At 43.1% G+C, this 13,640-nt stretch overlaps 2 protein-coding genes across 2 annotated transcripts; one reads left to right on the top strand and one right to left on the bottom strand.

The window, feature by feature from the left end:
• The first annotated feature begins 6,223 nt into the window (after positions 1 to 6,223).
• LOC121970456 (serine/threonine-protein kinase Nek6-like) lies at positions 6,224 to 9,254 on the top strand. The gene is made up of 13 exons (XM_042521197.1): positions 6,224 to 6,784; positions 6,853 to 6,919; positions 6,996 to 7,061; positions 7,126 to 7,172; positions 7,257 to 7,302; positions 7,369 to 7,449; positions 7,524 to 7,566; positions 7,644 to 7,693; positions 7,798 to 7,879; positions 7,966 to 8,015; positions 8,082 to 8,155; positions 8,220 to 8,271; positions 8,350 to 9,254. Exons 1-13 carry the CDS (start codon positions 6,654 to 6,656, stop codon positions 9,067 to 9,069), a joined length of 1,509 nt encoding a protein of 502 aa, XP_042377131.1. The 5' UTR covers positions 6,224 to 6,653; the 3' UTR covers positions 9,070 to 9,254.
• On the bottom strand, positions 9,156 to 13,519 carry LOC121970455. The gene has a single exon (XM_042521196.1). The coding sequence runs from the start codon at positions 12,992 to 12,994 to the stop codon at positions 10,037 to 10,039; it is 2,958 nt and encodes a 985-aa protein (XP_042377130.1). The 5' UTR covers positions 12,995 to 13,519; the 3' UTR covers positions 9,156 to 10,036.
• Positions 13,520 to 13,640: the final 121 nt, after the last annotated feature.

The raw sequence follows: 13,640 nt of genomic DNA, 5'->3' as shown, positions 1-13,640 counted from the left end.
TCTTTTAGGTAGAACCCAAGAGCAAAACCATGAGGGCTTAGGCCCAAAGAGGATAATATTTTTCGATCCTACAATTGGTATCAGAGCTCGGACTGCCAGAAGGTTTAAACGCCGACTGTGCACAAGAGCTATGGTCTGATTAAGCCATGTGGGTACAATATTAACCTCAAATAAAGAAAGTATGGGCTCCTATGTTAGGATCAAGAGGACCATATACTAGGCAGGAAGTCCTAGTTGCAAGGAAGTCCTAGTAGGTCGGGTGGATCGAGGAGCAGGAAGACCTAGTGGGTTGAGGATCAGACGTGGGAAGCCTTGTTAGGATCAAGAGGATCATATACTAGGCAGGAAGTCCTAGTTGCGACTAGGCAAGGAAGTCCTAGTAGGTCGGGTGGATCGAGGGGCAGGAAGACCTAGTGGGTCGAGGATCGGACGTGGGAAGCCTATGGTCCTTTGTTTGAGGGGGGATTGTTGGGGTTGCAAGGTTGCAAACATAGTCCCATATTGAAAACACATGAAAAAGATCATGGGTTTATAAGAGAAAATATATCTCCATTGGAATGAAGTCTTTTGGGTAGAACCCAAGAGCAAAACCATGAGGGCTTAGGCCCAAAGTGGACAATATCATGAAATTATGGAGATATCTAAATTCTTTTCGATCCTACAGTACCTATAAAGTATAATAGGAGCGATTTTTTAATTTTTACCAACGGTTACAAAAACCGGTTCGATAGGATATAGGGACGATGACAAGAGGAGCAATTTTCAAACCGTTGGTAAAAGTGGAGGAGTAGTTGAAAGCCGCTCTTAAAAGTAAAAAAAACCACCCCTATACGGGTGTTTTTTTGTAGTGTCATAGTGTACTAGTGTAATTTATTAGTCAAGATAAACTAATACCTAATTACATTGCAACCACTCCAATGGTTTGTTCCATTCCATCTTGGTTGTGAGCAACTGTTTATAAATTATAAGGAACTGATAACATGAACTTCTGTGTGTCTCCTCACACCATGTTATCTACAATAGAAATTAAACGGACAACTACACTTAGCATAAATGTAGACATTTGACCAATGTGATTTTTATTTCAAAATAATTGTTTACAAAAAACTAGACTTTTAGTATATACTCTAATAGTAAGGCAGTAACTAAAACCTCATTCGAGATGTGGATGGGTAAGAAGCCTAGCATTAGGCACTTACACGTCTGGGATTGTCTAGCTGAAGCTAGGCCTTACAAGCCTAATGAAAAGAAACTGGACTTAAGGACGGTTAGCTGTAATTTTGTAGGATACTCTGAGAAGTCAAGAAGGTATAAATTTTATGATCCCTCTAATAGATCCTTCTTTGAAACAGGAAATGCCAAATTCATTGAGAATAGTGGGAGTGATAAAATCAAGGAAATATCTTTTGAGGAATGCATTGACAATCCTCCTGTGGTTACTACTAGTGCGATCAATAGTGGTATAGTTACCATACCGCACATTATGGGTATCATACATCCAGTAAACGTAGTGAACAAAGATATTCCCATGACATCTCCAATGCAATTGGAAGAACCTGCCACTGAAATTGAAGTATTGCCTCATATTGATGAGCAAGTACCTCAACCACCTCAAACACAAGTGCCTTTAAGGCGATCCACAAGGGAACGGAGAAGCATGAATTCTCGTGATTATGTTTATCTCCAAGAGCTTGACTTTGACATAGGGTTGGAAGGTGATCCTACATCTTTTCAAGAAGTCAAACAATGCTCTGATCCTGAAAGGTGGATTAATGTCATGCAAGAAGAGTTGAAGTCTATGGCAAATAATGATGTTTGGGAACTTGTCGAATTGCCTGAAGGAAAGAAGCCCGTTGACTGTAAATAGATATTTAAAACTAAGCGGGATTCAAGGGGTAATATCGAAAAGTATAAGGCTTGTCTTGTTGTCAAGGGTTTCACTCAGAAAGAAGGCATTGATTACAAGGAGACTTTCTCACCTATGTCAACGAAAAGCTATTTAGGGTAATTATGACACTTATAGCTCATTATGATTTGGAACTACATCAAATGAACGTAATGACTGTATTCCTCAATGGAGATATAGAGGAGTCTATATATATGGTGCAACTAGAGAACTTTGAGTCTAAGGACTCAAAGCACCTAGTATGTAGATTAAAGAAGTCCATTTATGATTTAAAGCAGGCGTTCCGTCAGTGTACCGAAAATTTGATCAAGTGGTTACCTCATTTGGATTTAAAGAGAACTTCGTTAATCAGTGCATATATGTCAAGTTTAATGGGAGTAAGTTTGCTATACTTATTTTGTGCTTGCGAGCAATAATAAGGATCTGCTGCTTCAAACTAAGTCATTTCTATTTGGTAATTTTGAAATAAAAGATCTTGGTGAAACAACCATTATTTTAGGCATACAGATCTATCATGATCGTTCAAGAGGCATTCTTGGACTTTCACAATAGCCCTATATTGAAAAAGTGCTTTTAAGGTATGGTATGTAGAATTATACACCCGGTGACACACCTGTGTCAAGAGGTGACAAGTTCAGCTTGCAACAGTGTCCACGTCTTGAACTTGAAATAAAGGAGATGGAGCAATTCTCATATGCGTCAGCAGTGGGAAGTCTCATGTATGTATAAGTTTGTACTCGACTAAATATAGCATTTATAGTGGGGATGTTAGGCAGATATGTTAGTAACCCAGGAACGTCACACTGGAAAGCGGTAAAGAAAGTGATGCGGTATTTGCAAAGAACCAAAGGGCATACGCTCACGTATTAGAAATTAGATCACTTGGAGGTGATTAGATATTCAGACTTTGATTTTGCTGGATGCTTGGATAGCAGGAGGTCCACTTTAGGCTATATCTTCATGCTTGCTAGAGGGGATATATCTTGAAAGAGCGTCAAGCAAACGCTAATAACCGCTTTTACTATGGAGGCTGAGTTAGTAGCATGCTACGAAGCATCCAATCATGGGATTTGGTTGCGGAACTTCATCACAATATTACAGATTGTTGATGGCATTGATAAGCCACTAAAGATCTACTGTGATAATAAAGCCACAGAACTTTATGCAAAGAACAACCGCAGTTCGTCGAAGTCAAAGCACATCGACATCAAGTTTCTAGCGGTTAAAGAAAGAGTTCAGAGTTGTCAGATTATGGTAGAGCACATTAGCATAGATTCCATGTTGGTCGATCCACCCACCAAAGGCTTGGTGCCTAAGGTGTTTCATGCGCATGTTGTGGATATGAGAGTCCTTTTTATGGAAGAAGAACTCACCTAGTGAGAGTCTGTATTTATCTTATTGCTCTATATTTGATAATAAAGACAAATATTTTGTTTTGATTATTGTACGTACTTAAAGTTCAAAACATTAATGGGAATTTACATGTTTGTTTGACACTCTGATTGTAATATATCATTTACTACTGCTATTTAGCATTTGGTGTTTGTAAATATGATAAAGATTCCTTTCGGAATCATAAAGTTAATCATGATTTGCTATTGCAGTTTAGCATAAATATTTTGCAAATATGATCTGATCTCTTTTGAGGTCATCTTAGGACCACTTAGAAATTAACGTGTATTGATCACATTTCGTGTAATTTCCACTCTACACATCCACATCTTGATTTATGTCATTAATGACATTTGTATTGTGATTACTGTTGGGGCTTGTTGCAATCATATACAGTAGCTATAATCTCTTTAGTTCTATAACAATGAAGTTAATGGGCCAGATTATTTACAGGGGTATTTTGTACCAATAAAGTTTGATATCAACTAAAGTTTTATTTGTATTTCACATACAATTCACATATAGCCCAAGTGGGAGATTGTTGTATCCCTATTAGGTGGGCTTATTTGTAAGTTACACACGTGAATACGATCCGAACCTTTTAAAGTGATCTAACTTATGTCTAGTGGATTTCGGGTAATTGGATGTGGATTTCATATGTGTAGCACCTATAGTCCTGCATCTATTATTATCGATGGGCTGATAATATATGTGCACTATATAATGGGTTGGCCCCCAGAGGATTAGGGTAATCTTTGAGATATCTTTTCATTCCGAATTGACGAAGAGGATTCGACGCTGTCAACCCTAACTCCTCCGGAAGGCCAACCTTCTTCTCCTTCTTCTTCTTCCATAGGATTATTGGATCGACGAACTCTACATGAAGAACAATGACAATTCCATTGCATTTAGGTTCTTTGTAATTACAATATTTACTTTCTTATGTCATATTTTCGATGAAACGAAGATCCATGCTCATATGTTCTTGTTTTTCCTATTCGAATTCTTATTTCGGTTGTTTAATATTCATGTGGCTTAGGTTTTATGAGAATTATTGGTCAAAGGTTAAGACTAAGTCAAATACTACCACTGATAGCTGACTCGACTTTCTGAGTCGAGGTGGGAAATCTTTAGATGATGTCGAGTGCTCGGGAGTGTCGATTCCAAATAACCTTCCTGATTCCGAGTGGAATGTCGTGGGACGATGGTCAAGTGCTCGAGAGGTGACCTAAATCTGAGTGGGATTCTGTTGGACGAAATCTGAGAGCTTCGAGAGAGGATTCTCACTGGTCACGAATCGAAGTCGAGCATTTGGTTAACCGAGTGCTCAAGAGCGAGAAGAGACCTTTCCAAGTTCAAGTGGGACACTGCTAGATGAATGCCAAGTGCTCGAGAGCATAGATCCGAGTGGTCTTCCCAAGTCCGAACGAGTTGTTGTCGGACGAACGCTGGATGCTCGGGAAAGGAGACTGGCGGGTCAAGAAGCTAGGTCAGATGATCAGGAGTAACTCCGAATATCATTACATGTTTCTCTTGATTGAGGAGGGAAGTCGAACGAAGTCAAATAATAACGTTAGTCCAAAAGGGATCATCTCAACAATAATTATGGGAAGCCTTGGATGCCTTCAATTATGAAAGATGTTTCTTATTTTTTTGGCAAAATGTGATAACGGCCACTCCAAGTGGCCAGCATCACTGATCCCCGATTAGATACAGACAAGTAAATCATGAGGGATTTTGCCCAGTAACAATAAAACATGCAGGGGTAAGGTAGCTCTTGGGACTTTCATACTCGTTGGGAATTGATCACATACTTATATATGACAATACCATTGCATGAACCATCTACACACCAGTCCATGCGGCATGAAGAATGTTTGTTGTTGATGTTTGTGGTGATAGAAATTAGAGGAATGCTTCAATAGTTTGCTAGTTTTTATCCATGATTGTAATGTAAGTTCCTCAATAGTGGATCCGAAAAGGAGGAACTTGCATCACTTGTCATTTTGAAGAATCACTTTTTCATCTCAAAGGGAAATGCTTGATCTATTCATCCCCACTACAGCATTAATTCTTATCTTCTTCAACAATCAGGCACATGTTCACGAACATAGAACATAAAAAGGGATATAACGCTTCTGCTCGGAGTATCTTTCAAGATCAGGCTGAACATTACACTGAGAACGAGAATGTTGTAGTATTTGTTTTCCAAGAGACGTCTCTTCAGTTTTAAATTGATTGCAGAACACATATAACGAACACTCATTCATCTTTCACCTTAAAAGAAAATTCAGTCGACAAAGGTAGATCGGATTAAATGACGTCACGAGACCTTCCATCTGGCGAAAGCCGGCGGCGAGGCCGCGGCGGAGGCGTAGAACGGTAGAAGTGGGAGGAGAAGATGAAAAACCGGGTTTGGTCGGACCGTGACTTTTGATTAACCTTGTCATGAAATGAACCGGACCGGTTGGAGACGATGGATCGAAAAGGAAACAAAATGTACCAAATTGTTGGGCTTGGGCCTTAATAAATAATATAGTTCGACAAAATTAATGCTTATTTATTCTCCCTCGCATGTCCCTTTCTGAATAAAATATATGTCCTAAACAAATAGTTTATGTTAAATTGTTTTTTTTTTGAATATTTAATCAAGAATAAAGGTTAAAATTCACAATATATATAAAACCTTTTTGGATTCTATTATAATCGAGAAGAGAGACTAAATATATCACTATCATCATCATTATCCAAGAAAATGAATGAACAACTTTTGCCAAATCAATCAATAAATAATACAACTTGAAACCTTTATTTTTATAATATAATTTTCCGATAGCAAAAAAAAATTCCTGACCCCTACTTTCATGTTTTATTTTCTTTTTTTTTTAAAAAAAATAAAAAGGTGGCGTTAAGACAGATGACATGATGCCCGAAGCAGCGACGCCACTGCTTCGGATACGGAGCGACGACGCCTCACCGTGCGATTTTCCTGGTCGCCATAAACTTGACAGCCGACGTTTGACCGGCGCAATTCTTTCATACGACGGCCGGCCAACAACCGCAGGCCCCGCCAAAGATAAGCCCCCCACCAAACCGTGGCCGTGATGATCGTGTAGGAATTAACTCCTTTGCTTAATAATTCTTTAGATTCTCGCTTTTGGATAGTCGAAATTTAAAGGAAGAGGAGGAGTTCGAGTCGCTTCTCCGCCACGGCTGTGTGCGCTCTTCATCGAAGACGACATCATCACACCCTCCACCACCACCGACCGCTCTCATCGCCTTTTTTTAAACTTTGCTTCCTATTTATATTATTTAAATGCGATAAAGAGGGACGAAGGGAGAGTAAACGGAAGTGATGGAAGCGGGCGCTGGCGGCGGCGGCGGCGGCGGCGGAGGAGGAGAGGAGAGCTACGAGGTGGTGGAGCAAATCGGGCGAGGGTCCTTCGGCGCCGCCTTCCTCGTCGTCCACAAAGCCGAGCGGAAGAGGTACGTAATAATCGCATGGGGACGCGTGTCGTCGACATCACCTGAGCTCCAGGCGGGCTGCGTTGCAGGTACGTGATGAAGAGGATACGCCTGACGAAGCAAACGGAGAAATTCCATCGCACCGCTTACCAGGAGGTATCTATAGAATCCATGCTCGATCCAATTGAATCAGCTCTATCTCCGATTGATACGCTTTCTCTGCATCCAACAGATGGCTCTGATCGCGAGCTTGAGCAATCCCTACATCGTGGAGTACAGGGATGGATGGGTGGAGAAGGTACATGTACATGCAAATGCTCTTATCATGGCTTCAACCAAATACTGATGCTCTGCGTTTACAGGGGAACTCTGTATGCATTGTGACAGGATACTGTGAAGGAGGAGACATGTATGCATCACCATTTTCAGATTCCTCTTTTTAGTGTTCCTTTAGGTTGCCATTAAAATCCCAACTCCAAATGAAATGAAACAGGGCTGCAAAAATAAAGAGGGCCAGAGGAGGGTTCTTCTCAGAGGATGTGAGTACTGCGTTAAGTCTTATTGTTCCAAGCAAGATTATGTTAGTTGATTGTATATTACTGCAGAGGGTGTGCAAATGGCTGACACAGTTGCTCTTGGCTGTGGATTACCTCCATTCAAACCGTGTTCTGCATCGAGATCTCAAGGTCGATAATTCAAACTCTCTCTTCTGATGGCGATTATACTATTCATATCTGATTCATCTGTTTTTTGGTTTCAGTGTTCCAATATCTTTCTTACCAAGGATGATAATGTTCGACTCGGTTAGACGATAGCAACTCTCATCAGTCGTACTAATCATGATAGACTAGCTTGTTTATTAACATTACTTTGGCTGTAGGTGATTTTGGACTCGCAAAATTACTTAACTCAGAAGACCTTACTTCATCGGTATAATACATTTCATTTCCTAGTTGCAGTTTTATCCCAAATATATGATCACAATTCATGTAATTCGTTTAGTTCTCTTAATGAGTTTGCTCCTACATGTGTAGGTTGTAGGCACTCCAAACTACATGTGCCCGGAAATTTTAGCAGACATACCATATGGCTACAAATCAGATATATGGTCCCTTGGTAAGATCCTCCAAAAAGATTTTGGAGTAGTTCCTATTGCTAGGATTCAGTGTGATGACAATTTTGCTGTCTATAAACTGAATCAGGTTGTTGCATGTTCGAGATAGCGGCTCATCGACCAGCCTACAAAGCTGCAGTAAGTATTTGATACCATAACTAGGCTTCTTGAAATGCCAATGATTCATTTGAATTCTTCAAACAGGATATGCAAGGATTGATCAACAAAATCAACAAATCATCCATAGCTCCAATGCCCCCCATTTACTCCTCTTCACTGTGAGTTTTCCTTTGAACCATTATTTTCTATAGGTTTCGATGTAATGACTCCTGTGAGTGACAGGAAGAGATTGATCAAGTGTATGCTGAGGAAAAGCCCTGAACATAGACCTATAGTAATATTCACATACACTGGCATCTTGTATCGTCTCAATTCAATATCTTATATCATTTATTTTTTCCTTGCATTTCAGGCTTCAGAACTGTTAAGGGACCCCTACCTACAGAAGTATCTTGCAGCATCCTTCAATCCTTCACCTCTCTACCTTCCAATACAATCAAACAGCAACATTCCACAAGAGAAACAGGGAAGGAGGCAAAGACACCAAGAGTTGCACAATGGCGAAGTTGAAAGATTGAATATCCAGGTATCAGAAGGTGCACCTGGAAAGAACAATTTTTGCCCATCGAGCGGGTCTGGTAATGATCATGACTCGATTGGTTGCTTGAATCGTGATGATGAGATCAAGAGGATTGATCCAGGGAGCTCTAGAACTACACTCCACACTGATATTGGGCAAGAGATATCTCTCGAGGAACCAAAGGATATGACAGTGGATGATGAAACAGCAGGAGCAAGTAACCACGAGAAAGATATTAAGAATGCAGATGAGGCAAACAATGGTTATGCAGGAGAAGAAGCATCAGCCATCAGCACTGTGGCTCCACCTCACGGAGGCAACAGCACAAGAGGTGAATGGGAGAGCTTGAGCATAATCCAACAGAGGGCTAATGCCCTAGAGTCTCTGCTGGAGCTGTGTGCACAGCTGCTGCAGCAAGAGAGGCTCGATGAATTGGCAGGCATTCTGAGGCCATTTGGGGAGGAGGCAGTGTCATCCAGGGAGACAGCAATCTGGTTGACAAAGAGCCTCTTGTCTGGTCACAAGTATGGATCAGAATCCAAAACCAACTAGCATTGTAGATTGCATTACAATTCACTATCTTGTTGTTTAATTTATGCTGTAATTTGAGGAAAAAAAGCTATGAAGAAGGTGAAGCATAATGAAAAGGAACTCTTTTTATCACATTAAAAGGTCGTTCACAATCTCACAATACGTAGAAATTGAACACGCTGCGGAAGGAAAAAGTAGAGACAAAAGGCATAGATAATAAGGGACATTATATATTGACTTATCGAGCTCCAAGGGTTCTTCTTCTTCTTGTTGAGGTTACTGCAGATAGAAGGCGAAGAAGGAGAGGAAGGAGGCAGCAATAGCGGCTCCGACGGCGGGTGTGACGGCGAAGGAGGCGCTGGCGGGGCCCGGGGCTGGAGCCTCGGCGGCGAGGGCGGTGGTGGCGGCGGTAGCCAAGACCAGTGCGGCGCAGGCGATCTTCCTCATCTCCATGGCGATGGCTTCGGCGGGGGGGGGAAGAGATGAGAAAGATGGAGTCTTGGAGGGATTCTTCCTCTCCTTGGCTATTACAGATTTGCAGGCCTGAGGGAAGGGAAGGACGAAAGGGGGAGATTTATAGGAGGAAGGGTTGGAAGGAAACGCCATTTTTGTGAGGACAGACGCGGTTCGAGGAGGGGTGGAAGCCATGTCTGGCTTTGCAAGGTGACATCTTTGCATGGCGCAGAGAAAGTGGGGACCCTGTTCTATGTTTGACGCGTTCCTCCTTTCTGGAAATTATTAGGATAATAAACAAGAAAACAGGCGAGGAATTTGACGGCTATAAAACGACCTTCACATAATTTTTTGAGAAATCTATTTGCTTCATCTGCTTGGTTCATCAAAACCCACGGTAAAAGGATTAATGATAACATAATTCAAGCTCGATAAGCCTTCATCATGAGGATCTATTGTCAGTGAATGACTGAGAAAATTTGTTATCAAATCTCAATTCTAATCTTCTATTTTCACCGAACATGTTCTTACACCATCACATCTTTCGTCGAAACCTGACTAGCTTGGCCAGTGTTTCCTGAGCCGCCAAGGTCTGACCATGGTTGTGGCCTAGCATCACGGTCCTTATACTGACGCAGGTCCTGCAGAGTTCCTCCCCTTCATCGAAATGGCCTCCTCTCAGCAGCAACTTGGCTCTGGTCTCGAGCATGGTGGCTTTCAGCAGTGTCACATCCTGCCAGACATACTCGTCCACCTTCTTCTGGTTGGACTGGAGCTTCTTCTTCCAGCACAATCTGCCTTGGCGCCAATCCTGTATTTGAGAGACGAACGATTTCTCCGCTTCCTCGAGTGCATTGGTGCACACCTTCAGCAGCTCCAGAGCTGAATTGCACCTTGAGAATGTCATGAAGGATCGGATTGCTAAAGGAAGGGCGGTCGTTTTGATAAAGAAGACCATGTCCAGTGCGCTGAGCTGCACAACAGGCGGCTCTTGTTTGAAGCCGAAGACAAGGAACGCCGAAGCCCACAGGTGATCCAAGTTCATTGCCGCATTGCCAGCCCTCATGGCTCCATGGACTGCGGCCTTCGCCGGCGGCAGCCCGCCCTTCCTTTTGGCAAACACTTGCGTGATTGGATGGAGTTGGATCCAGCAACCTGGCTGCCTCGTGCTTCTCTTTGCCAGGCCGAGATTCACCAGTAGCATAGCGGAGTCTACTTCGCTCTTTCTTGCTTGACTCGCTGCTAAACAGCATTTGGAGGCACAGAGGAACACATCGGTGAGACCTTTTCCCCATTGGCAAAAGCTTCCCTTCGTAGGTAAGTTGTTGGAGGCAGCTGCTAAGAGATTTGAAGAAACTGGAGCGGAAGCAAACCACGCACCACTTAGGGCCATTCTTGACGCCAGGCTTCTTCCTGTAGCTTGATCCACCACTGCGAAGCAAAACACCAGGGTTTTCATCAAGAAGATTTTGCACCTCCAGAAGCAATCCTCGTTTCCCCATGACGAAAAATTGCCATCGTTAACTGATATCCGATCAATTTCTTCAAGGAGCTCCAATGGTGAAATGGGAAGCTCAGAAAGAAGCGAACCAACGACAGACAACCCAAAGCTCAATCTTTCTAACCTCTCGTCAAGTTTTTTCAACACTTCAACTTCCTCACTCGTGTAGTCCTTTTTCCTCCTTCCTTTGAGGAGGAGTAGGGAATCCGCGAGCGAGAATGGTGGAAGTTGCATTGGCTCAAAGCTCGTGACCTTCGGTAGCCTAGTGGTGATGATGACATGGGTAGCTCCAGTGTTCCTTGGAATGAGATCATGCAAATCTTTGCCTTCCCACCATTCTTTTTCCGTCTCAAGGTTGTCGACGACCAGCAAGTAAGGGATGTCTCTGAAGAGCTCCCTCTTTACCCGCAGGAATGCATCGAACTCTTGTTCATCGAAGCTCCTTATCCTCCCTCTTTCCTTCTCTCCCTCTGCACTGAGATCCAATCCCAATTTCATGGACAGGTTCAAGATGTTTTGCCTCAAGTACCTTGTTTCACCACCGATCCACAGCACCATCCTGTACCTCTGAGCATACCTGTAAGCGAATTCCAAGGCAAGCTCTGTCTTACCAATGCCGGAACTCCCATTAATACAGAACACGCTACTTGCGTTGCCATGACCTTTGTTTGCACTACTACATCGTGATTTCTTGTGCTTCGATCGCTGCTTCTGAAGGCTTCTTCCTTTGCTCGGTAGCTCAATCACTGGTTCAATCCAAGCCTCTAAAGTAGGCTCTTTGCACTTCCTCATCTCCAAACTAATGTACTTTTTACTTGTTCTTACTGTATCGATCTCCTCGTCAGCAAATCCATCACTCGAGCTACCCCTAGTTAAGGAAGGCTTTGGACACTCCATTTCATTACCTTCAGTGCATCCAAAGAAAGCAGCCTCAATCTCTGTCACCTCCTTCGCTCTACCCACAAAATGAACGTTCCGAGGGAAGGGTAATTCTTCGAAACATTCAGTTTCAACCTCTGCGATACTCCTCCTTCCAAGTCTTGATTTTAAAACGCCGACGACCTTGGATATGCAGCTTCTCCAATTGCTACCGTTTGTTTCGATCTTAAACTCATTGCACTTGGTAAAACCTTCCAATGCTTCTCTGCTTTCCTTATCCTCCAATCTCTCATCCAAAAGGCTAACAATCTCAGATAACTCGGTGTCGAACAGAACTGAAATTAGATTCATCTTTTGAGCAAAAAAACTGATCTCCTCAACGCTGAGAGGATTGAGAAAGCTTAATGGAGTCACCACGATGACGCCAAAGGCTGCAGAGCATATGATCCGGTCTGCGATTTCATGGCTCTGGGAGTCCGAATACTTGGCCCGGTCAGCAACAAATGAAGCTACTCCCTGGAGCTCAAGCTCAGTCTTTAGCCACTTGCAGAAGCGAACGAGCATGTGGCTGTGGCCATAGTACCCGATGTAGACATCACAGCCATGGAGTTTCAGGTCGGAAGGAGGAGACACCGAGCCTTTTGTGAGCGAGGTGCGAGGAACCGGGAAGGAGAATGATATGCGAGGCAACATGGCATCAGAAAACTTGGGCTTCTGGTCGATTTGATCTGCAACAAAATCCGACCTTTCTGAAGGAGGAGTGTAGGAGGTGCTTGGGATGTCACCAGAATGCGAAGCGGAGTACGATGTGCTCGAAGGGATCGTAGCTGTGGCGGACGCCGTGGAGTAGTTGTTATTCGCATTCGGAGGCTCCAACGCTCTCGGAGAAATATACGGCGATTGCAGAGCCGAAACAAACGCAGATGAAGGCGGAGAAGGTGAGTTCAGGTGTGGAGAGAGAGAGATGGACGGAGATATTGGAACAGATTTCTCTCCGCTCTCAGACGAACAAGGCCCTGCTATCCTAACAGTCAGCGTCGATGTGCTTGACCCAGAGGAATCTGCGAAGACATCGCTCATAGTAGGTAGGCCTTGAGAGGTTGATTCATCCATCACCCGAATATGATTGAAGAAAAGAGGGAGTAAAGAGAAGAAAACCCTGCAACTACAATGGACAGCCTCCACAAGGAAACAACAGTCTGCACACCAAAGCCCGAGAGCTCGATCAATCTCTCTAGATACATGAATTTTGATCGGTTTTGCTGCAGTGCTCACATGACCGAGGTTTGAAATGAGATCCGTGGGAGGGAGGAGAGGCGTTGCAGTCCTGAGCTAGGCTTTGAATAAACAATATAACGACACTCCTCGAAGCAAAGATCGGCAAGAGATAAAAAGTTGACGAGGCATCGGGAGGGCAACCAGGGCTCAGACATCATTGGGCAGAGGGATTCAATTCAATGGCGCAGAAGAAGACAAGCAATAATGTTGCTGGCGCGTGGCTCAGCATTGTGTACATGGTTGGCAGTGAGCTTTGCTGGTGGCATTTGGAGCAAAGACCGGTCAACTTCCCCCCTCTCTCTCTCCATGCACAAAGCAGCTAATTAATGGAAACTGGAGATGCGTAACTCACTCAAAAACAATGTCTGCTCATACAATTGTCTTCCTATCGGCAGGCTCTGCAGCACTAGAAGTAAATATATAGGACAATCACAGTGAGACGATGGAAGTAAATTTCCGACAGTCGTTTTTGTGAATAGAA

Source organism: Zingiber officinale, chromosome 4A (assembly GCF_018446385.1).
Source record: "Zingiber officinale cultivar Zhangliang chromosome 4A, Zo_v1.1, whole genome shotgun sequence".
Lineage (NCBI taxonomy): Eukaryota > Viridiplantae > Streptophyta > Magnoliopsida > Zingiberales > Zingiberaceae > Zingiber > Zingiber officinale.
Note: the sequence above shows the minus strand (reverse complement) of the source record. Positions and strands in the feature narration are given on the sequence as shown.

Coding starts and splice junctions, on each gene's coding strand:
- LOC121970456 (XM_042521197.1), top strand. CDS start 6,654: ATGGAAGCGGGCGCTGGCGGCGGCGGCGGCGGCGGCGGAGGAGGAGAG. Junction 7,694..7,797: donor CAGAAGACCTTACTTCATCG/GTATAATACATT, acceptor CTACATGTGTAG/GTTGTAGGCACTCCAAACTA. Junction 7,880..7,965: donor ATCAGATATATGGTCCCTTG/GTAAGATCCTCC, acceptor AAACTGAATCAG/GTTGTTGCATGTTCGAGATA.
- LOC121970455 (XM_042521196.1), bottom strand. CDS start 12,994: ATGGATGAATCAACCTCTCAAGGCCTACCTACTATGAGCGATGTCTTC.